Raw genomic sequence first — 25,833 nt, 5'->3', positions numbered from 1 at the left:
ACAGAAGTGCCTTCCTAGCTCAAAAGATTTTGCTTAAAATGTATTTTTCATAGAAAAGACCTGATCTCCATTTTGTGAAATCAGCCAAGTGAATTAGCCTTATTCACTTCAAACAAGTCTTCTAAAAGAGGAATTACTCATCGTTAACAAAGTTAGACATCTGTTTTGCTTTAACATTATGAAAAATTACATGTAAATCCTGAACAAAAGTGTTTTTTTTCAAGATTTTGATATTCATAAAGGCCTGTACTTCGTTTTGGGGCACCTCAAGTAGTCCAGAGCTTCATCTAATTTCTCGTCTGTGAGTTAGAAAAAAACAGTACAGAATCCATCCACACATGTGCCTATGGGCTCTCAGTCTCCTCAGCACAGATAACCTCAGCAAGGTATCTGAGGAACTGTGACTCTTAACGTCAACTGTGAATCTGCGCTCGTGAATATGTCACAACTAAATATAGTTACAGTTTGGAAATAAATAAACCACTATTTGAGTATCTTTTAATTCCTACGTTTAATAAATATTGTCAATTGCTATCAACCTGTTCACAGAGTTCCCTTTAATTTGCTTTCTAGAACCGTAATAGCCAACTTTTCAATGCAGTTTTCCCCAAGGTGTACAATTCATCCAAATAATAGCTCTGAGTCACCCAAAACACTTTCAGCCCGTTCTCAGCAGGACAACCTGGCTTACACTGACGCCAGTTACAAAGCGAGCAGCCACGCAACCAACATCGCTGGCGTGTTACTGATGGGGAAATACCCGCCTGCAGTATTTTTAGGACGTTGCCACATTTCCTCCAGAGTCAGCTCAGTTTCTACTCTCACAGCCCTGTGATTCCCGCCAGTAAATCCTCCCCAGGTCCCTCGCCGCCCACGGGCTGTGCCTCGGGCTGGGCCCGGCTCCAAGCGGCTCGGCCTCGCCTTCCCCGCACCACTTCCGGTGACCACCCCACCCCGAGCCGGAGCCTCTCCACGGCCCCATGGGCGACCAGGAGCCCCTGCTGGCGCTCGCCGAACTGCAGACGGCGGAACCGCAGCTCGGGTTCCCCCGGGACGCCAGACCCGGCACCGCAGACCCCGCATCACGCAAACACTCCACCTCCCAGGCGGCCCCGCTCGGCCTTAGAGCCGTCCCGCCCCTACCGCTCCCATTGGCTGTTTGTTCTCCCCCGAGCCGCTGATTTGCTCATCGGCCTGTCAGTCAGGCAGGCGTTCGCCCCGCCCCGGCACGGCCGCCGTGCGGGAAGCCCCTGTCGCGCGCCGTCCCGGTGTCTCCGAGCGCTTCCTGCGCAGCCGCGGGGGCGGCGCCGCGGTCACTGCGGTCCCTGCGGCCGAGCCGCCGCCCGGGAGCGGCCTCTGCCCCGCGCCGGGGCGGCTGAGCGGAGACTGCCCAGGGCGGCCCCGTCCGCGCAGAGCTTCGCCGGGAGGCTAGAGGCAGAGCCCGGCGGCGGCGCAGGTCAGTCGGGGCGCGGGGCGGGACGAGCCGGAGGGGCTGCGCTAGGCGGTGGCCGCGGCCTTTGGCGGATCCCGGTCAGGCTCCTCCCGCGGCCTGGCAGGCCGGGGCAGTGCTGCACGGTCAGCCCGTCTGGGTCAGTCCCCGGCTCTGCTCCGGGGCCTGCCTGTAGGAACTTGTGTTCAGCCTCCTGCCCTCCCCGTGCGCCTCCCTGCCGGGAGTCCCGCTGGCGCTCAGGCTCCTGGTGCAGCAGAGGGATGGCGAGGGGTTCTGGCTAGGCCCGGGCGTGCGGGAAGAGGGGACGGAACCTGAGGACAAGCTCCATAGAGAGGAGAAGGTATAATATCTTGTCAGAGGAGTGTTTTCGTCTGAGTTGTTATTCTGATGTCAGTTGAGAGAGTAAAGCGTTTATAATCTCCAAGGCTCTTTCCTGTGACTGCGTGCTGTAGGTGACAAGGTTTCCTGTAGGAGATCTGCTAAAGGTGAGGGTGGCACCTTTCCAATTTCTGTTTATCCAGTTTTGTGTAGCCTGTAAGTAACAGACCATTGGTTTTCCACAAAATGAAGGGGGATTTATTCTGAATGGCCAGTGTGTTTTGACAAGAGGGCTGAATTCTGCTTATGACATTGTCCATACTAGAAACCACAGCACTGTATGCTTTTTGTGTGATCTTCGCCTGTCAGTGGGAGGGAGGTGTTCACTAAGGTCAAAGATTGTCTGGCCAATTTGTAGTAAAATCTGACTCCAAAATATTTTGCCATTTGATTTTACTGGAAGTTAGTGAATTTTTGTCAAACTTTTTTGAACTGTTATTAACATGTAGTTCAACAACAGTTGCAATATTAGACTAGGAGTTGAGAGCTACTTCTCTATAAGACTAATACTATTTTTAGTCTTTATGAAGATATGTTTTATTAGTGCTTTCTTCTACAGATTCTTTTTCATCTTTCTGCTTTCGTTTCTATTCATCAGCAGCTTGTTTTTCAGTTCCTTGATGTCCACCATCACTAGTTTATCTAATAAAGTGATTAGTAGAACAGCTGAAAGTTTCATTGCTGGTACCTTAACTGGAGTAGCAGATAAACTGTTAATGGAATTAAAAATTCACGTCTGATTTTAATTTTTTGTTTGTACATGCTGCATGAAGTCATCAATTTCAGTTACTTACTGTGAAGTTAAATTCATACCTGTAACATATATAAATTAACTCATTAAAAGGGTTTTTTTTTCATTTTAAATTTTGGTAGAAATTGAATAGACCAGTAGGGCACATAATCAAGAGTATTGGAGGGATTTAACACTTATATTTTAGTTCTTCCGGAATTTACTACAGAAATAGATGATCATGTCAGTATTGGAACACCTACTTTGATTGCTAGTGCTCTAGCATTGGTTGCTAGTAAGAGTGCTTCTTTGGAGTTAAAAAGTTGTATTTTCCACAAACCCTTTCTTCGGAGAGAATAGTTCAACACTTGTGTCTGTGGTGATGTACATGGAGAAAAGCCAGTGGTGTACGTGAGAGATTACACCATGAGTAAACTAGTTCAGTTTTCTGTAGGAAAAAAAAATATCTCCAATATTTTGCTATCCTATACGTTACAGTAATGTTTTTTAAATAATTTGTCTTCTTCTGGGTGAATCAGATGGTATTTTTATTGCTAACAATTGTCAGAAGTTTATATCTGCCTGTGCAAACATACTTCAGAAAGCAGCATTATGTTTTGTTTTTAAAAATCTTAAAATTTTAATAGCTTATTCATTTAATGTCCCTATACTCGACACTGGTGAGGCCACACCTCTAGTACTGTGTTCAGTTGGGGGCCCCTCACTGCAAAAAGGACATTGAAGTGCTAGAGTGTGTCCAGCAAAGGGCAGCAAGTCTTGTGAAAGGTCTGGAAACATGTCTTATGAGGAACAGCTGAGGGAGCTGGGTTTGTTTAGTCTCAAGAAGAGGCTCAAGGGGGACCTCATCGCTCTCCACAACCACCTGAAATGAGGCTGTAGTGAGGTGGAGGCGTGTCTTACCTACCTTTGTGTCTACTGTGAGAGGACAAGAGGAAATGGTCTCAAGCTGAGACAGGGGAGATTCAGATTAGATATTAGAAAAAAATTTTTGCGTTCTTGGGGTGGTCAGGTATTGGAATAGGGCTGCCCAGGGAGGTGGTGGTCACCATCCCTGAAATTGTTTAAGAAGTGTCTGGATCTGGCACTGGGTGATGTGGTTTAGGGATAGTGGCAGTGCTGGGTTGATGGTTGGATTTGATGGTCTTAAAGGTCTCTTCCAACCTTTATGGTTCTATGTTTTACACTTCTAATTACCCTGATGCTTATAAGTGTTCTCTGTATCGTTAAGTTATTGACAGTCTGTGGATTGGAAAGTGGAATATATTTCAATCTCTTCACTATGAATGTTTTGCAAGGATGCTATATTACGTCCTCTTTCTTGCCTGCCATTCTGGATTGTATTGAGGCAGGCTGAAAGAGGTGGGGTATTGAGGTCTTTTTAGAAATGAGAGTTTGTGTGTATATCAATGTTTTTAAAACCCCGGTCTTATGCATATATATTTGCAGTTTTAAAAGTTAGAATTGAGTATGTTTATTATTGAGTACAGAGCATTGTGAAATTGCATTAATCTGGGACCACAGCAACTGAAATAACCCTTTGGTTAGCCTTTTGCCTCTATTTCTAAGTCCTTTTAGCTTCTAGATCTGCCTTAGTTAAAACTTGTGGGTTTTTATTTGTTGAGATCGTCTTTTTCAGCAAGTGAAGAAAATCCATTCCCATTAATGTTGGTATAATTAAGTAACAAACTGCGTGAGTGTAAAAATATCTTTTACTTTTGTTAGAAATGTTAAAAACTGTAAAGTAATAGTAGTGAACTTAGATATATCTGAATTGGCTCATGCTTAAGTGAGCTACCCTTAGAACTCTGAGTGTAGCAGTACAAATATAAAATTTCATCTTCTGAATCTATTTTTAAAAAAAATTTAATTTCTTAGGTAATGGGCCTTCAGATGCATTATGAATCTACTCGCTTATTAAAAGGCTGTCAAGTAGCTGGTATGGTATGCCTCAGTTCATGTTGGTAGATTAATAAGGATTAGGCTTGATATATGGAATGTCTGTTTTGTGCAGGAGGATGTTTAGATTTGGGAGGGAAATTTTTTATTTGTTTGACAGCTCTGGATGTTTTTCTCCTTTTAGATTCTTCTATTATTTCCCCATCCCAAGACTGTAGGTATAATTTCATTAGAGAATGTAGTGACTCAGAGAAAGGTTTTGATACTTAACGTGGTCCAGGACATGTAGGAAGTAAATGTTCCTGTAATGGACAAAATTAAATTCAACTAAAACTTGCAAGCAAGTATTAATAGTATATAAAGACTTGATTGAACCTTCCATAGAATAGAGTAGGAAAGGTAATTTCTATACTCAGTTTTTGACACTTACTAATCCAAGGACCTTCATTTGGGCTTTGACATCAAATGTTGTGATGTAAGTCAGGAAAGAGATGTATCTCTGTTTAACAGTCTTTTATAGTCTTCTAAAGAGAAAGTCCTGAAAATCACCAAAGACTGCTGCCCAGAGAGTATTTGGGAAGGAAACAGGTTTATGGCTATATACTATCAATACCAAAAATATATTGTAAAATAAATGACTCTTCAATATATAAATCGTCAAGGTGTAGGGAGTGATGTCTGAATCCAGTGCTAACATATATCTGGATATAGTAATGAAACACATGGTCTTTAGGGGGAAAAAAACCATTTAATTACATGTTCAAAATGTGAGAGAGTGGGAATGTCTTTTTTTAAACATATGAAAGTAGTTTCAAAGCCATGATGTTCAGAGAAAGTAAAGAAAGATGGACAACTATCTGAAGGAAGACTAGCAGTAAATTGAACAGTAGACAAAATCAGTCAACAATTTGAGATTATAATTAATGTACCTTATTACGCATATGGTTTATTTCTATTATGGTTATAATGACCTACTCTTAAAAAAATTTTAAAAAAATCCCACAGCACTGTTGCACTTGCAATTTCTACATTTATTCAGTGAAAACAGGAATCAGGAAGATTAAAAAAAAAAACAAATAAATTGTGTCCAGCTAACACTAACTGGTAAGTTTTAGACATAAATACAATTTCATTAAATTAGTTTGCAAGCATGATGTGCTCCAATAATAATAATAAAAATAAGATGATAATAATAAGAAAAATATGAATAAGTTTTTAAATTAAAAGATAGCAGTGTATTTGATAAGAAAGGTTCTTCATGTATTAACAATAAATTTGTTCTGGATTAATATCAGTCTAACTGAAGAGTAAGATATATTACATGATTTTTGATACCTGGCTTCTGAAAACTTTAACAATTTATGGGCAGAGAGGGTATTTTTAAGACTCTCTAGGTAATAACTTTTTCAACAAAGAAGTTCATCATGTTTGTGGCAGTTTAGCAATGTTTTCTTTAAGCTGTATGGTCCCTGACAGAAACTAGTGTAATATATTTCTTATTCATTCCGAATATGCTTAGGAAAGTCAAAGTCTGCCTGGAGTTGAATCTGGTGAGGGATGTCAAAGACAACAAGAAGTGCTTCTGTAAATACATCAGTAGCAGGAGGACTATGGAAAATGTGGTCTCATGGCTGAATGGGATAGGGGCTCTGATGAACACAGAATGTGGAAAAGGCTGAGGGGTACTGAAGGCCTTCTTTGTTTCTGTCTATACTAGCAAAGACCTTCAGGAATTGTAGAATGCAGGGAAGAGTCTGGAGCAGGGAAGATGTACACTTGATGGAACAGATTTAGGTCAGAGAATACTTGAGTAAACTGGACATAGATAAGGCTCTGGGCACTGATGGAGTGCTGAGGGAGCTGGTTGATATCACTGATACTCTTGATAATATTTGATTGATCATGGAGACTGGGATAAATGCCTGTAGACTAGAGGAAAAATTTTAAAAAGGCCGGTGTGTTGTGCTAAAAGCTGCAGTCTCATTAGTCAGATTGTGCTGTTGCTTCTGTCTTCAGAAGGGCAAGGAGTACTCGGGGAACTGCAGGCTGATCAGCTTCACCTTAATACCCCAGAAGGATGGAAGGTGATGGAGCGGCTAATCCTGGAAACCATTTTAAGACACGTTAAAGACAAGAAAGTGATCTAGAGTAGCCAGCATAGCTTTACCCAGGGGAAGCCATTCTTGACTAACCTGATAATGTTCTACTATGAAATGACTGGCCTGGTAGACAAGTGGAGTGCAGTAGATAACTTGTTTCAGTAAGGCTTTCAGCAGTGTCTCCTGTGACATCCTCATAGAGAAGCTGCTGAAGTGTGGGCTGGGTGAGTAAATGGTGAAAGTCAACATAAAACTTGCAGAAGAGATGGAGAAGGAGGATGGTGATCCATGATGTGAAGTCTAATTGGAGGCTAGTAACTAGTGTATTCCAGGGTTCTGGGTACTGAGTTCAATCCTGTTCTACGTCTTCATTAATGATCTAGATGATGGGGTAAAGTGTACTCTCAGCAAGTTTGCTGATGACACAAAAGTGTGAGGAATGACTGATATGCCAGAGGATTGTGCTGCCATTCACAGGGACCTAAAAAGGCTGAAGAAATGGGCTGACAGGAATCTCATAAAGTTCAGGAAGGGAAAGTATTAAGTCCTGCACCTGGGAAAGGTTAGCTCTATGCCCTGGTGTCTACTGGGTGGCAAGCATCTGGAAAGTAGCTTTGGAGAAAAGTCCCTGGGGGTCCTAGTGGACACCAAGTTCAGAATGAGCCAGCAGTGTGCCCCTGTGGCATAGAAGGCTGATGGTATCCTTGACTGCATAAGGAGTGTTGCCAGCAGATCAAGGGAGGTGGTTGAAAATCCCGTCACTCTCCTCAGCAGTGGTGAGGCCACATCTGGAGTACTTTATTCTGTTCTGTGCTTCCTGGTGTAGGCGAGGCCTGGAGAGTCCAACAGAGGGCCACAAGGTTGATTAAGGAACTGGGGCAGGACTTCTGTGAGGAAAGGCTGAGAGTACTGGGACTGTCCAGCCTGGAGAAGCATAAGCTTGGCAGGATCTTCTTCATCTATATAAGTACCTGAAAAGAGAGTGCAAAGAGGACAGACCCAGGCTCTTTTCAGTGGTGCACAGTGACATGACCAGAGGCAGCGGGCACTTGCCAAAATGCAGGAAGCTCTTCCTGATCATAAGGAAACAGTTTTTCACTGTGAGGGTGACCAAGCCCAAGTTGTCCAGGGAGATTGTAGAATCCCCCTCCTTCAAGATACTCAAAAGCTCTCTGGACATGGTCCTGTACAAGTTGCTCCTGACAGCCCTGCTTGAGCAGGCAGGGCTTGGACTTCATAAGTTTATAGTAAACACACTGATCCCTTCCTACTTGCCCCTGTTATCACATACATGAAAAAATTAAATGGAGGGGGTAACAGTCAACTCCCATGTCATCTCTTTTCGTTTTTATTTTTATTTTGTCTTCTTAGCTTGCAGTAAATACACAAGCAGTATTTGGGCAGCCCACCAGCAACAGACAGAGTTTAGGAAATTTTTAGAGGAAAACTGCATTATACTACTGTAGAATGACTGCAAATAAAAGACCGCTTTGCCAGCAAGCTTTGAGAGTGGCATATTTTTCTTTAAATCACAATAAATATTTTAAAGTCTGTATTGATCCTTCACATCATAAATACACTTAAATCTCTACAAATTTATTAGCCTGATACATTTGTTTAGTGTATACAGAGCTGAACAACTTGTAAGATACAAAATGTGAAAAGGATATGTTTGCACTTGTATGCAATGTGTACAGTTAAAAGATAATAATTTTGTCAATTAAAATCAGTCTTTAATTGGACTACGCTAATGTAAATTTCTCCGTAGGAACTTCTGCTTTCCAAATGTTAACTTTCCAGGAAAAACATGTGAATTCATGCAGTTTTTCAGAGCATGTAGAGAGTGACTTTAAATTTTCAACCTAAATGATAGTAAGTTGCTTATGACTTAAAATGGAAATAGACTTCACTCACTGTATTGCTGCTGCAGTTAATGATGATAGACCCTACACACCTTGTTACATCTCTAGGACTGCAGCAGCAGATTACTTCAGGATCATCTTTTCAAGCAGGCTGCTTATGCTGTTTCAGGGGTTTTGTTGGGGTTTTTGGTTTGGTTTGGTGTTTTGCTGGATGGAGAGGGGGTGGAGATAGGGTTGGTTTTTTTCCTTTTGACACCTAATACAATATATACTTTTTCACATAGACCAGGAGGCAGAGAAGGGGTGTGACTCTCCTTTTAGCTAACTAGCCTGGTCTCAACACCAGCTACTCTACAGCACTGTATGTGAAGTTAAAAGCAGCAAATGAAAAAAAAATTTAAAAGGGCCAATATGTTGTGCTAAAAACTGCAGTCTCATTTCTCAGATTGTGCTGTATGTGAACAGAGAAGGTAGCAGGCTCTTTGTCCTGTAGCTTCCTGGGTGAGCTAAATGGTTCCTGCAGCCATGCAGCTGACCTACATCTACAAGCATTGTCAGTTCACATCTAAGCTTTACAAAAATCTTCAGGAGAAGGAAAACAGGAAGGATGCTGTCTGTTTGTAACATGCCTCTCTCAGAGACGGTGGTAAGTTGTTTTTTTTTAGTTTGGAGGTGGAATACAAGAAATTTGGAAGTCAGATTATTTCAGACTGTTTTCAAAAGGAAACTAAATTCAGATTTTTCACACTAAGAAAAGGTACAAATGAGAAGAGAGAAAAAATTCTGAGATGAAAAAGAGGACAAATACACAATTTGGGAAGAGAGGGGAATTACGACTGGAACAACTCTTGATTCAAGGTTGATTCTGACTGGGTCTGGGCACTTCCTACTTTCTCTGCCAGGGGTGACCTGTGGAGATTTTTGACCTTTAGGAAGAAGTTGAATTGAACACTGCTAATATTCATTATGTTTGTGTCAGTAGCTGCCTGGGAACAATGTCTCTAAAATTTCTGTCTCTGCCAGTCCTTATCACCACTGTCTCGATGTTCAGAGAATCACAGAATATTCTGAGTTGGAAGGGACCCACAAGGATCATAAAGTCCAAGTCTTAAGTCAATGGCCTGTGCAGGGACCAAACCTGTGACCTTGGTGTTATGAGTACCATGCTCTAACAAACTGAGCTAATCTATTGTCAGTGGGGTTAGAAAAGAAAGGAATTAATCAAAATTTAAATTCTAACAAAACTTGGAAAAAATACATTACAATAATAGTAATAATATTAAGATAGCTGACAGAAGATATCACAGGAGGGTTCTGGCAAGGAAAAAAACTTTCCCTGGAAAGGAAATAATTATAGGGCCATGACACTGTGGGGCACAACTAAATATGAAGGGAAATTCATGTTGGAATTGCAGAGGGATTTTAGCAGCTGTAACAGCATACAGCTCAGGCTGCCTAGTAAGAAAATTATTATCCCTCTTTTAAACTGTTACTTGTAATACATGTGTGCAACCATGCCAGTGGATTCTAAAATGCTAATAAAGTTATAGGATCGAGGAGAGTGTGGTGAAAGCCTATCAGTCTTCCCTTGTGTGCTTAAAGTTACTGTAATTGCCAAGTAATAAAACTGTCAAGATTTGGGGACACTGAGCACATCTAATTTTCCCAGCATCTCTGTTAGTCACCGTGTATGCCAAACATTTCGAAGTACAATCGTATGAAGAGGTAAGAGTGGGGAGTGTTATTTATTTAAGCAGAGTAGTCTCTCATCTGCAAGTCTGCATAAATCCTACAGTGGACTTGTACAAATAATTCTTTTTCTTTTCATTTTTGAAAGACAGCAAAAAGTTTCATTATTTGTATTTACGGTGTTGTGGTGTTGTGCTTGCACATTCAGCATGTTGGGCTTGAAGACCACAGTTCTAGTCAAATGAAAAGTTTAGTTTTCTATCTTGCTGTTGGCTGGTGGTGGACGTAAGAGTATGATACTGAGATTAAAGGCAGCTGGTTTCATGATTACCTGTCTTTCTTCACCCTGTTACTCTTCTTACTGGTACTGCATGTATCTTACCTGATTCTGTGGTGGTCTATATGTGTACTACATCTGCAGAAAAATAAATTAAAACAGGTGGGTTTTTTGCCAGTTTAGCATGAAAGAACAGTTCAAGAGAGGGTCGAATGAGTGCTGGTGCTAGTCTGTAAGAGAAGGACACAATACACAGTAGAAGGAAAACGGGAAACAGCAATTGTATCTTTTAAAAATTACATCACCTTATGTTTCTATAGAACACACACCTATAAATTGAGATATATGTCAGGTAAAGTACTGTTCTTTATCCTTACACCAGTTGAGAGATCTTGATTATAATTAGATACAATTATTCATAAGTTGTGCTGTATAGAATAAGGCCAAAACTTAAAACTTACAGTGAACAGGCTCGTCTTTTTATTGATGCAGAGCTGTATTAGCTCTAGCATATCATATACAGTCTGTAACAACATTGTTTTTACATGCAGTCCTTCTTTTGGTACAGATGGGGACAGGGGTTAATTATGACTTAGCTATGCATTTAGGACAGTTTTTACTATTCTCATCTAATACGTATTTCTAATAAGAAGTTAAAAGGCCTTATGTTCCTTTAGTGCAATGCTTGGATCAGCACTGTTACACTTACATATCACTGAATATTCATGACTCTACAGTTGGTATGCATATGTATGTAAAAAGCAAGAAAGTTGGAATAAAATCTGGGCAGTGACTGTTTCACACATGATAAGCATAAGGTGTTTAATGCAAAATTTCAGGATTCTATCATCTGTGGTAAATTATATCAGAGGATATAGAGCAGACGTTCCTTCTGAAATCCCTTCTACATGTCTACTCAATCTTCATCCTGGCATCTCCATACCTGTCTGGTGATCCATTCATAGGGATCAGACAGGTAGGAGCAGAACAGAGACACAGCTGTGAAATGGGAATTTAAGTTAGATTACTTTATTTTGTTTGTTTTTTAGGTAGTTTTGAATGGAAGAAAGGTAAGGAGGGGCATGGAAAAGATGCATAAAATTGGAATTGATGCTGTGCTTGACAAATAAGGCGATGTGAGATACAATGCCCTTACAATAGTGAAAAGCAGACATTACATATGTCATGAGGTGTAAGACCAACTTTTCAGGTAAGTAACAGTAACCAGCAAAGGAGGAGTTATGGCTTTAACTGCCCACAATGTGCTGACATCTGTGCATTCATGTTCTGTCTTTGGACCATTCAGAAATGGAGCTGCATAACTCTGCCACCAGATGATGTTTCACCTGCTTTACACAAAAGATGGCACATATACTAAGCTTTATGTCCTTTTCACTTTTATACATGCAATGCAATATTATTTTGTTATCCATCCTTTTATCAGAACCTTTAACGTTACCACAGCCAAAATGTCTTCAAATGCAAGGATCTCCCCTTTTTGGGTGATCACATCAGCAGTTGAGATCTACATTTGTAGCACAAGGCATTCAGATTTTTCCCATTCTCCTATACCTCCTGCTTTAGTCAGAAATGTTGTCACTTCCTTACAAGGGGCTGTTCCTTCCCAGTTAACTATCATAGTTGTCACTGTGCAACTACTTCAAATCTCTCTTCACCATCTTGATTCATCAATAGTAAAGGTAAGGCACTTCTCCAGATAATTCCCATTACCTAATTCCAAAATAAAAACAGTTAGTGTTTTGTATTGTACATATGTTTTGCTCAACATCTTGGTGATCAAGGGTTTTTTTTAACCATGTTTTTTGGAAAGCCTCAGGTTACAATGTAGCTGGTTTTTTAAGGTTTTTGGTTTTTATCACTGATTAATTAAAAGGAACAACAGGATTTCATTTAGTATAGCAGAGAATGGGAATTTATAAGCGGAACTGACACATCCCTTTACAGATGAATTTGTAATTTGATGTACTAAGAGAGGGGTTACAAAAGAGAGGAAATAAGATGAGGGAAGAAGAGAAGTAGGATATAGGATTTAGAAGTAGAGTGATTGAACATTAATTTGTTACATGCTTATCTTCTTATTTACTCCAATAAATGAAAATTAGGGCTATATCTGAAAAGTGGTAGGATGATGCTGTCTGTGACTTCTATGCTATGAGGAATACAAATGTGCTTAGAGCTTTTGTAGCCTTGAATTCAACACCACAAATTTTAAAAGGTAGTATTTTAAATATTAGTTATGTGGTAATTAGTCTATCAGATCTGGTTGTTTGCATCTAATAATCTGTCTTATGAGTGTGGACTGATGACAGATTTTTCTGAAGTCCATAAGAACTCAGCATTCAGAGTATCTTTAATGGTGACCAATAATAGTCTAGGTTGCTAGCGTTTACTGAAGTATTACACTGACAGGGGATTTTCATTTTGCAATAAATGCTGACAGAAACTACTGATATACAGCTTCTAACAGTGCAGCACTTTCCTACTGCTCTTCATACTGTTGTATCAATTCTGGCTCTTCTGAGCTGGTTATGATCTTGTAACTTGAAGCCCTAATATTTTGACTTTGGAGGGTAATTTATGGAAGGTAAACCAATGAGCTACCATTATGTTTTTTTGCTGTCTCCAGGCATTCAGCATTGGTTAATCTCATGTACCTCATTTTATGGAATCTAAGTTTACTGAGTTAAAGTTGGAAAAGCAGTCTGTGATTTAAATGCATCTTTGTCTTGTACTTGGTCTTTGGACACTAAATGTAATTGTAGCATTTAGGATTCTGGGATTTGTTAGTATTTGCTCACTCAATCTTCATAATGAAAATCTTAATTTTATCTGTTGGATTGATTTGTTACACAGTCATTCAGTGTTTTCCTTGACTTTGTCTATTTTGAGAAATAGTCCTTTCTTCCAGGAATGTAAGAAATAAATAATAGTTTCTGTGATTGCAATATGCTACTGGGTTTTCAATTAGTGTTAGTAGTTATTCCAAACGGTTAAAGAATCAATTTATGTTCTTTAGAAAATGATAGGTATTTGGCTGAAGTATATAGAAATCCAGACAGTAATACAAAATCAATCTTTTGTAAGGTTATTTGAGGTAATGATATAGCGATAAGTTAATTTTACAGTGATTAAGAGACAACACAGTTGGGGCTCTCAATTAGACTTTGATCTGAGGATATTTCTCTCTACACTTGATGAGCAAGAACGAGTTGAGAATTAGTGGTAAGACATGAGGCTTTGAGCAGCTGGGGTCCATGTTCTGTGTTATGAGAGTTGGTGTTAAGGAAGATTTTAAAGTTAACTGAATACATATTGTTTGATTTCTCATCTTTAAAATTTATTGATTTTAAATTGACATCTAAAATATCCTCTGCCATTGAGAGTACCTGAAAAGAACAGTTAAATGGTATACATTTTCACCAGAAAAAAAACAAAAAACCCAAAACTAAACCTCCAAGCCAATTAAAAAACACCCCACCCCACATTAAAAAAAATCTCAGCATTCTTGTGGTGGGTGGAAAGGTAGTCTTCGTTTGCTGTCTCTGGATACTGTAACTTTATGAACATAAAAGGAGGGATAGTAGACCAAGGGCATGACTTGCTCCTGTGCTCTCTCACACACCCGGTATGGCAACGCTGAATGCATAATGCCAAGTGCATTGTAGCTCCTGAAGAGAAAAGGAACTATGTGTTAGTGTTATCTCCAGAGGGGGTATGATTCCTGGCATGTCCACTCTACATGCTCCTTCCCCATGCCTGAGCCATAGATCTCAATGCTGGGACTGGACAGAATCTAGTCCGTTGAAAAGGCTAAAAAGTTGTCCGGTTGTTTCTTTGTGTTGAGATACTTTGTATAATAAACTAAAATAGTAATAATTAATGTTAAAGACACTTTATATATCAGGAATTTTTCCATGGCCTGGAAATCAAAAGAGTTGTCCAGGCAAAAATACATGATTAATGATGGATATAAAGAAATAGCATAGGAATGTAAGAATAAAATTGATGACTCTGAATAACAAAATAAGTTTCAGTTTACAAAGCAGAAGAAAAGAATCAGTGAAAAGATCCAAAAGTCTGAGTAAGAAGAGGCACAAAGGGATAGGTCCATTACCTAGATGTTATTAAATAAGAAAGGAGAACAAGTAACAGACTTTCAAAGACTGATTCTTTACTTCAGAAATTGTAAAAGAGATATATTGTGACCTACTCCTTTCATAAAATTAATCTTATACAGGAAATAAGAGTGGAACCAAAGCACAGAAAGAATAGCCTAAGGAATCTTAATATAGATGTGCTCAAGTGGCAAATCCTAATAAAATTCATCCTAGAATGATTGAGGAATTAGGCACCACTGATTTTATTTATTTATTTAATATCCCAGAGGGTGAAAATAGCCAGCAGAATGGGTTTGTACATGCCTGTTTTTGTGCCTGTTTATTCTTCTGTTAAGAGAATTATTGAAGCTGTCAGTTTTGATTACAGATAAAGGTTTAGGAGTAAATAGTTTAGCAATTAATTTGTATCTAATAATGGGTAGAAGAGAGATTGTAAAACAGCCAGTATGATTTGATGAGACCTGTTTGTAAGAAACCTCAGTCTGTTTCTCCTCTTAAAAAGGATCACAAGTTTAGGAAGAGGAAAACTTTAAGTAAAATACAGCTTGATTTTAACAAAGTCTTTTTCCCTACATAGACAAACTAAGGAAATGTAATATCAATCCTATCTCCATTAGATGCTGATATTATCAGCATCACGTTGAAAAGTTGCCTCTACTGAGTAATTATCTATAGTGCCCTGTCAAGATGAAAAGACATTAATGAGTTGGATGATGGAGAGAACACATACTTAGAAATGTTACTCAGGATAGTAGCCAGAGAGGGGTTTAAAATTAGTTTGTTTTTTTTTACTTTGTTTTCAACATAAGATATGAATCCAAAAAACTCTTGATGGGTTTGGAGAAAATATTGAAAATCAACAAGATGAAAAGCAATGCAGGCAAGTATGAAGCACTGCATTTAACAGGACAAACTCAAATACATGAATCGAAAACAGGAAATAATTATTCAGAGAGAAAAGTGACAGAAAAAGATAAGATATACTAGACCTCAAGGTAAATTCTAATATGCTGCTGGAAAAGAGTAAAGTTGTTTATTTGTGGGGTTTGTTTGGATTTTTTTGTTTGGTTTGGTTTTTCTGGAGGATCATACCAGGCATCTTGTAGGAAAGAGGATATTGTCTAGTTTGGCAAATCTTCTGTGCGTAGTTGGCCCCCTCACATGCCTTGCTGCTTTTTGCTCTTGAGAAGGTGCAATAAAATGGAAATTCCTCTCTGTTGTTGTTACTGTTTTCTGCTGTGGAATGAAAAGCATCCTTCTTTGTAATAAAGATGCTTTAGATTGGACATGAGAAAAAGATTCTTTGTAATTATTAGAGTGATAAAACACTGGAGAACAAACTACTTAGAAAAACTGTGGAATTAGCTTTCTTGGTAGTTAAACACCTGTCAATATATTCCTGAGCCTGTGTTTGTGCTGAGGTAGGATTTGGTAGTCCCTTGTGGTCTATTCCATCCCTGCATAAGTATAATGCTCTGAATACATGTTTTGGCTGCACGAAAGAGATCATCTAAAAGAGTTGGAGCAGTAAGGAACAAAGTTATTTTTGTCATTTAGTAAATATATTTTTATTTGGTTTCCCAAAAAGGCGTTTTTACAAATCATGAAGTTATTTTGAGGCTTTTGCATATAGACTCATTTTTCTTTTAATGATTATGCTAGAAAAGCAGGAAATGCAATTGCAGTAGTTCTGAGATAGTGGAAACCCCTTGATTACTTATCCACAGTGGAATAGTCCTGTGGAAAAAATGGCACCCAAGAGGTTACTTGGATTTGTATATTTCTGCAGGCAGAGTTTACAGACCTGTAAATTTAAATGTAGAATTTTTGTAGGCAGAATGCATTGACAGATGTCCGTGATGGTAATACATCTCATACTGATAGTTCCAGAAGAGGTCAATAATAATGCTTATATTGATAGCAGCAATGCAGGAGATGTTACTTGGTATTATAGCTAAAATCCATGTTATCACCTTAATTATAATTACATTAATATTGACAGGCTGTTGACAATACTCACATTACTATTGATAGATTTCTGTCAATAACATGTTTCCAAATAAAAGATATTCATTCATAATTTGTACAATGCTCAATAACAGCACTAATACATATCAGCAGAAATTCCTCTTTCCCTAGTGATATACAACCATTATTTTTTTTGTTTCGCAATGTACTGTACAACTGTTTATTTTTTTAGTTAAAAAAAATCAAAACAGACAAAATATAGGTTTTTTAAGAAAGAATCATATTAGTTTTCTGATTTTTTTTTTTCTGGGAGGCCATTCAATTTTTTTCTATGCAATATCTGTGACAGTATAAAATCAACAGAGAACCTTTCAAGTAGTAGTCTTTACTATTCTGTCTTAAAATGTATTTATATAATAAGTTAATCACACATAGAGTTTATCATATATTTGAATGTTGATACTTGTCTCTTTCATTACTGGGTCTATGATTCTGAGTTCTTAGGTTTTAAACTACTTAAAATAAGAGAGTTAAAACAGTAAGGATTTGACAATTCCTTATGTCCAATTGGAATTTCTTGTGTAGCGACTTAACACACAGTTGTCTCTCTTTCTTTCACTTCATCTCACAGAAAAGTTTGACTTAATCTTCACTGCAGCCCTTAGGTAGTGGAAGATTACTCATAGATCACTTCTTAGATGCCTTATCTTCAAGTTGAACAATCAAGCTCTTCTCATATATCAGGTCTTGGGGGTCCTTGATGGTATTAGTGACTGGGCTCTTCAGTTTGCTGACATTTCTTTTGTACTGTTGATAGAAATGAGGCAAAACTGGAGGTATTATCCCAGGTGTAGACTCAACAATGCCAAGCATAATAAGCACATCCTCCAGTCTGCTGGCTATACCCATGCTAATACACTGCAAGGATGCACTGGTGACTTGTGTTCAGCTTTTTGCCTACCAGAATCCTTGCATCCTTTTTTCAAAGTGGGTATACAGTCATAGAGGCTCCCAGCCTATAAGGATCAATTGACTTTCTTGTGTATTTCATGATCCATCATAATCCTATGTATTTGACACTTTTTCCTTGGATTTCAGAAAGTTCCTGATGACCATTCCTCACTTGCTCAGGTTTCTTTAGAAAATATGGCTATAATGGGGGGAAAAAAATCTCTACAGATTTAGTCTACCTTACTTAAGAGAAATCTGCAACAGAAATTTCTCACAGCACGTGGGATAATGGAAGACAGCTGGAAAAGATGGTTGAACTGATGCTGGAAAATCGTCTTAGTAAATGGATCAAGGAAGTTGTTTGATAAGATGTCCCTTTCGAGTAACTTCAGGATTTTTGAAGGAGATTTTGTGTATTGGGAATTGTATAGAACACTGAAACAAGTTGAACTGAGTGAAATGAGTAGAAGAGAAAATGAAGAAGACATTAGACTTCTAGGGGTTATGAGTGAATAATACTAAACCAGAGTGACAGGTTCCAGAGCAAATGGTTATAAGAGGCTCTGGTTCCTAAAATGGTAGTGGGGTAAGATGAGTGGGTAGAAGGATGGATAATCATTAGCACTCAAGCTCTTGAAGTGATAACAGTAAGATCTAGTAGGGGTTGAATTGACCCTTTGATCATAAAGGGTCAAAGGAGTGAAGTTATTTGAGTAGCACTGAAAAGTGTTTCCTGTGCTTTGGTTCCTGCTACAGAACAGTGTGAGTGAGACAGGCTTGGGTGTACAGCCTTTGTATGCTGGCTTTTCATCCTGTCTGAGTTGATGCAATGAACCCCAAAGCTGTTTGTCCAGAGGAGGTGGCCTTGTGCTACTTTCAGCCCTATTTTGCCTGCTAATGAGGAAGGAGAAGTTTAAAGGGGTTTTCTGTAAACTAGGTCTCTGTGTCAAGTGTTTTAGTGAAATGCTTTTCTTGGTTGTATTTTACTCCTGTAAAACCTTTTGCCAAAATGTCTTATTTCTGTCACTAAATTAAAAGAAATTCTCTTAATGAAAACGTAGTAGCGTTTTCTCCGCACGTGAAGTCGAGGTAATAATGAACCAAAAGGCTTTTTAAAAGTCTTAAATAAATGTAGCTACTCTGGGCAGCTTGTGGCTTAAAATCCAGAGTGTAACAGGCGTTATCTGTATTTTGCTATTGCAGTTGGATGCATTTATTTTCTTAGTCACAGAATTCCAGATACAATAACATTTAAAGGAAGCAATTTTAAAAAAGTAAATCCTAAATTTGTTAGTATTTCTAAGATTATACTTTCAGGTGCAGCTACTGAAGTGTTCATGTTAGTATATTTTCTGTCCTCCCCACTATTCTTTTCTAGATTTTTAGTTAATGTGTTCCTTTTCCCAATTTTTCCATACAACACCATAAAATTTTACAGTTCTTTCTGATCTATTTTAATGTCCAGTTGAATATTAGAGTTATACCCTGCAATATTTTTTTAAATGTATACAGTGAAATACTAAATTGGTGGATTTTTCTAAATATCTAGATGTTGAACACTTCTCTGTAATCAAATCCAAATATTATTTATGAGAAACAGTAAAATATAATTTCTTTTGAGTTGAAATTTCTAACTGTTAATGCAAAGCTTCTTGAAAGGATTTGTAACATTAATAACAAATAATAGCATTCTGAATATATTTATTTACTGCTGGTATATTACAATTTTGTTATCTTTAATAAAAAGAGAAATAAGAAATGCTCCATTACACTGACATCTATTTGTGTTTTATTCCTAGAAAGTTTTTTCTCTGAAGAAATGGCCTCCAGCACTGGAAATGAAAAGGGCGTGAATCCTGTGCTCAGAATAAGTCAACTTGATGCTCTTGAACTAAACAAAGCCCTGGAACATCTCGTGTGGTCCCAGTTTACCAACTGTTTTCATGGATTTAAACCAGGGGTGTTGGCTCACTTTGAACCAGAAGTAAAAGCATTTTTATGTCTTATATTATGGAGATTCACTATCTATTCCAAGAATGCAACTGTGGGACAGAGTATTCTGAATATTCAGTACAAGAATAACTTATCTCAGACAGAGAAATACCAACCTCTGAGCAAACAACAAAAGTTATGGTATCTTATTTTCACTGTTGGTGGAAGATGGTTGGAAGAAAGATGTTATGATTTATTTAGCAATCGTCAACAACAATCTTTCTCCAAAATTAAGAGCTATATTAGCTTTGGAGCTGGACTTCTAAAACTTTGTGGAGTTCTAAATTTTCTGATTTTTCTTCGGAAGGGAACATTTGCAACACTTACAGAACGCATTCTAGGCATTAGGTCAGTTTTTTGCAAGCCGCAAAGTGTTCGTCAGGTAGGATTTGAATACATGAATAGGGAGCTCTTATGGCATGGCTTTGCTGAATTTCTGATTTATCTACTGCCACTTATTAATGTACAGAAACTGAAACTTAAAATTTCTTCTTGGTGTTTGCCTATTGCAGGTCTTTCCAATAGTGAAAACACATTAGCAAGCCACTGCAGGGAATGTTCACTGTGTGGGGAATGGCCTACCATGCCTCATACCATAGGCTGTCCACATGTTTTTTGTTACTACTGTATTAAAAGTAACTACTTATTTGATATGTATTTTACGTGTCCTAAATGTGGCTCAGAGGTACACACTCTTCAACCACTGAAGTATAAAATGGAAATGACAGAGTTGCATGTCTGATATGCGGTTGATTTTGTTTTATACAATACATGAAATATATTGAAGAGATTAATGGAAGAATTCAGAGGCTATTGGAAGCTTAAAGATGGTTTTGGAGACTCTGTAATTTGTCGTAACATATATTTTTCCTGCTCTTAGGTCTTTTATTGAGTAACAGTTCTGTGATGCCCCGTCTGCTTGGCGGGTTTAGGGGAAGGTGGTTGGATTTACTCCAGGCGGTGCATGGGAGAAACAACAAAATTCTCAGGAGGTTCAATAACAACTTTTGCTTGCAAACTGTAGAACATTCTGACTGAATAAGGTACTTGACAGACTTAAACTTGATAATCTTTAACTCATCCAGACACAACAAGGCACTTTAATAAGGCATCGACTGGAACCTTTTGGTCTGGCTTACAATATATTTTGAGGAGAAGAAGGTAGGAGAAGAGAGAGGAAGGTAGGTTATCACCACCCTAGGATGCAGTGTAGTCTCAGCAACTTTTAAATCCAGAAGTCCTGCTGTTGAGTCACGAGGTGCAGAAAGTATCCAACCTTAGCTTCGGATTTTGTGAGCAGTTTAAATTGAAGGAATTATAGAGGTGTGATGGAACCACTTTTGTCCTGCCGGTTTTAATGATGGCAAACCAAGAATGTTTATATAAAATGAATCATTTATTATTACAAATGATCAGACAAAGATCTTAACCAGAATTATTTACTATACAATATAAATGCTAAAACTACTAGTAGTATAGTATAAGATAGGACAGCGCTCTGTATTGAAGCCATTCTTGAAGCAATTATATTACGGGTAGCAAAAAGAAATAATTATAAAGTAGAGATTTAATGTAACTCAGCCATACCAACGCTGGTGGGGAGATCTCTTTTGCTCAACTTGGAGGAATATCCTTGGGGGGCATCCCCAGCCCGAGGGAGGAATCTCTGCACATACACTCAAGAAGAGTTATGTTAGAAGAACCTGACTCTAAGAAAGGGGACTGGACTTTTATAGTATAAAAGTGATTGACTGCTAGTCGCAAATTTGCAGGCCAGCTACCAGCTTATCTGTCACATCCAACTTTAAAAAGCAGGATTTGTGTTTGGAATATGGTGAACCAGGCTGGTTTTAGCATAATTCAACACCAAAAACATTACCATGGCACCACTGGTAACTCATCACAGATAGCTTGCATTGTTTGCATTCTCTGATCAGATTCTGGGCCTTATCAGGGTAGGCCCTACTGCCACATGCATGTGTCACCATCCTTTTATCTGTTCTGGTCTGCTGGGGCCCTTCCCCAGGTGAGTTGATGCTGATTTCAGAACTGAAGTCTCGTGGGTGTGTTTGCACAGCCCCAGAGTTGTTCCTGGTGGGTCCATGCGGTCGACTGCCCCTGTTACCATGTGGATGGGTGGCTGACTTCCTAAAGTCACTGTGCACCGCAGTGTGAGAAGACTCAAGGGGGAGCAGTGCACAACCCTCCTACTCAGAGCTCTCCTTCTTCCCCCACTGCTTCCCACCTGGTTGTTTTGACCCAGTCAGCCATTCCTCTGGTGTCCTACAAGTGCCAGCTTGGCTCTGAAGCAAAGAAAACAAGTTTAACAGCTCTACTACTCTCTCTCAGACTACTTGATCCCAGTTTAGTACCCCTGTGTTGTCAAATCCTTTTTTTTTAGATCTAGGTTATCAGCCTGCCACTTCTTCACTGCATATTATATCCTTCCCTCAAAGACAGAGAGGACACCCAGTAAGCTGTTACCCATTTTGTGTATTTTCTCAAGCTTGTTGTAAAAGTTTGTGCCATTACTAACTTAGCTAGTAGATGGATTAGTGGAACAGTCATTCTTTTTGTGCCTAAAGAATAATTTTAAATTTGTTTATTTATTATTCCCAGTGTGGTGTTTCACTAAAAAAAAGGAGAAGATGTAAGATGAATTGTCATTTCAGCAGATTTTGAGTTTTCATCATGTTCAACTACCATGACAGGATACAATACTAACTCAAAATTGTTTTCTTGTTAATAGACCATATACTTTGTGATACAGCTGGTAGATAGGTAAATACCCCATAGTTAACATGTGCCTACAGGAGATATAACCAACTCTGGTGCAAATACGGTGCACCTTCATGAGTTGACTGAACTAGTTTCCTCAGGCAGCTGTGTCTCTGATCTTCAGTGACATATATATGACCTTCCACTTCCCTACAAAGTTGAGGGATGAAGTCCATCATTCACTGGAATGTAGCAGCTGCCAAGGGTAACTTGCACTCTTCTGAGTCTGAGACACTGGAGAAAACTGTTTACTCACAAGATGCTGTCTGTGGGAATTGACACTCTTCTTTTTTTTGATGTGATCAAGGTGGATGCCAAATCTCACTAACAGTTCACCTCCACACAGAAAAAAAGTTCAAACACAGTTTATGTGCATGTTAATGCATTAAAATAGGTAGCTTTCCTGCTCTTTGCTTTCACTATTTGGTTTCTTATTTGGCTTTGCAATGGTGTTACTGTTCTAATACTTTATCCTTTTATTCTTCAACCTGGTTTTATAAGATTATTTTTTGTAGTTCTTTTTTAACAGGAAGTCTTACCCAGAAGAGTCTCATTAACACAAAAATACATTTCATCCTCTTTTGACTCTTACATTTTCAAAAACTTATACAGATGATTTGAGTAAATAACTTTATGGTGGCTGTGTTCTTGATTGGCTATCATCAGTAGTCAGTCCCAAAAATACTATGGCAACGACTGATCCAGTATCTTTGATCTACTTTTATGAAATGAGTTATTACATTCTACATTCTACGTTCTGATTAAAACAACCCACCAGCCTATTTGTTTGAAGATCTTAAATTCTAGGTTTTGATCTTTAGAGTGACACACTTCGCTTTCATCTGATGCAATTAAATATAGTTTGCGAGTTTGTAACTATCTTTGGGCATCCCAAAACTTCATTAATTCTGCTACTGTTCTGTGAGTCAACAGAGACTTCAGAGCAATTGCTTCCACATAGTGTGTCGCAATGTTATTAGCCGTCAAATGTGTATATTAGCAGCCTGCCATATTTCTGTTATTTGCTGTTGCAATTGGAAACAGCAGGAGCAAATCTGTCTCCAGTAGAAGAATCAAAACTGGCAAGACAGTTGGAGAGTATCCTGGATTCACTTCCTGATCCTGAAGACATTTTGTGTGAATTGTCCCTCCACATCACTTAATACCTTTTCCCGAAGAAATGTATTAGCAATCATGACTTCGAGGTGGTCTAGTGTCTCCAGAAAGTATCATCCGCATTTCTGCTACCTCTGTCTTTAATAATCCTTAATTAAGATCTTTTTGCATCCAAAATCCAGTGTTTGTAGCTTAGAATCATAGTAGACCTTTGTTTGCTGTGAACTCTCTTTATTCTGAAATTGAAGTCACAGTGCAATATTTTGTCAAAGGAGCATTGATTCTCTATAGTGGCCTCTATTAGGTGTCATGTCCTTCTTAGATAGGAGTTAGCTTCTTTCCTATTTAGAAATGTTTAATTTTTCAGAATATTTAAAGAATGTTATCTTCCTTTTTCATTTCACCTTTCTCTGTCCTGCTGTTTGATTTTCCTAATCTGTATGAATTTCTTGAGGTTTGTTTTGTCTCTTGCAGCTTCATGCAAGTACACTGTCAGTACAAAACCTGTTTCCAGCAGTTCAGTACCTCTGTTGTACAGCTATTTTTTGCCAGCTGTGCTGTGTTGCATTTGACTTCACTGTTTTTCTTCTGGAAGTGAACTTTTGATACTTAACTTCTGATGACTTATTATACCAGAGCATTGGCCTGCTAATGTAGCACCTCCTCATCACTGTGTTGGCTTTGTAGCCCATAGAATTGACCAGGTTTGTAAAGTCTGTTTCTTGTGTCATAACCAAACAGTTTCTTACCATAAGATCCTAGATCTTAAGGTGGGGGTTTAGTTCTTTTATTTCCCATGCAGGTAAGCAGATACCAGGCATCTCACAGTAGTAGGTTTGGGAAGAGAGTGGTTCTTTTAGTCAGATAAAGAATTATTTAATTTTTTTTAATCTACCATATGGTGAAACCTTTGCTCAGTTTAGTCACAGCTGAGATTGACGAGACCAAGGTTCCAATTTACATATTGAAAAACTACTTGCAGCAAGTTAGCTTTTTAGGACTTCAATATTCAGCATCTTCCTTATAGCCCTTGAAAATTAAATATATACCTTTTTTTATATTGTAATTCTGTTTTGTTGTGTCTTGTGATATATAAGCTGCAGAAAAGGCTTACTTGAAGATATTACAGGAAAAAAAATCAGATAATTTTTAGACTAATCAAGGGATAATTAGTTTTATATACTACTATATCTGGCAATGCTTCCTGCAGTAGAGGGAATAAAATTTATTTTGGAATGTTAATCTCTAAACAAAAGGGTTTTAGTGTTCAGCTACCATGAGAATGTACTTCTGAGTAGTCATTGGTGAAAAGGATAAATGCCTAGAATTTAAGGAAGCTAAAGGACCAGAACTTTTATTCAGTCTTGGATAGGAGTTACAGCCTTGTATTACCAGTTTTCTTTGTGCTCTGTTGTTCATCTTTGTGTGCTGCATGAATATTTTAATTGTATCAAAAATCAGAAAATAAAGTGGTAACTGAAACATCGATTATATTATAAATATACTTGAAAACTTTTCTTCATTTGAATGAGAATTACCAGTTGCCACAGTGTGATTCAGGACACATTCAGCTGGAAGCAGTCAGAGAATGCTGATTCCTTGCTTCCACAAGCTACCACCACTCCTTATACTCTATACGCTTTAAGTAATATTTAAGTAATGTTATACAAGACTTAAAAGCAGTATTTTCTGTAAAAATATTCTGTAAAAAAATGAGAACGATAGCATCTGATTTCTGCATTACCTGGAAATATTTAATTTTTCCATAAATGATGGGCAAAGATGATCTCAATGAAGAGAAGATGTGAAGAAACATAAGAGATATATATTTCCTAAAAATCTAATGAATGTCCTTATTTGAGAATACTACTACAATTGTTATCTGGGATGTAGCATTCATATGAAATCCAAGTTGACAAATAAATTATACTTTTTTAACAGGAGGTTCTGAAGTTTGCCTTTTTCTTTTGAAGGGTAGTTATGCTTACTCAATGGGTGATTTCATACTTTGGTATTTATGAGACTAAAATGCAAAGTGAGAAACTAGTTTAGAGTTCACTTTAAAATTTTATTCAGTTTAAGGTTCCAAAGCTTTTTAATATTTTTTCTTGTGAGCAGACTAGTCATAGCAACAAATTATCAACCATTACACTTTACTGTGTGTTTGCTAGGAAGCTGTCTTGGCTTGTTCTAAGAAGAGATTATTGTGACATGACTGGATACAGGATAAGGTCACATGCTTACTGCCACGATAGTAAAGTCGATGGTCATTTACTTTTAATAACAAAATTATGGTAGCCTGGGATACTGCAACTCACAGTGAATACAACCAAAACCAGGGAGCAGTTTCAAAATGGTGTTTCCACCCGTTATGCATTCCCAGGAAAAACTCTTAGTAGAATTGGTTGAGTAGATTCCAGCTGCCTGCCTTCCACCTCCCAGGAGAACTTTCCATGCTGACAACATCAAAACATCCACCTGAATTGT

At 38.3% G+C, this 25,833-nt stretch overlaps 1 protein-coding gene across 1 annotated transcript; it reads left to right on the top strand.

Moving 5' to 3' along the window:
- Positions 1-1,315: 1,315 nt before the first annotated feature.
- Positions 1,316-25,289, top strand: PEX2 (peroxisomal biogenesis factor 2). Its single transcript, XM_027732702.2, has 2 exons — positions 1,316-1,456; positions 19,260-25,289. The coding sequence occupies exon 2, from the start codon at positions 19,280-19,282 to the stop codon at positions 20,192-20,194; it is 915 nt and encodes a 304-aa protein (XP_027588503.1). The 5' UTR covers positions 1,316-1,456; positions 19,260-19,279; the 3' UTR covers positions 20,195-25,289.
- The last annotated feature ends 544 nt before the right edge of the window (positions 25,290-25,833 follow it).

This window comes from Pipra filicauda, unplaced genomic scaffold (genome assembly GCF_003945595.2).
Source record: "Pipra filicauda isolate LSUMZ 115617 unplaced genomic scaffold, ASM394559v2 scaffold355_size746361_pilon, whole genome shotgun sequence".
NCBI lineage: Eukaryota > Metazoa > Chordata > Aves > Passeriformes > Pipridae > Pipra > Pipra filicauda.
Note: the sequence above shows the minus strand (reverse complement) of the source record. Positions and strands in the feature narration are given on the sequence as shown.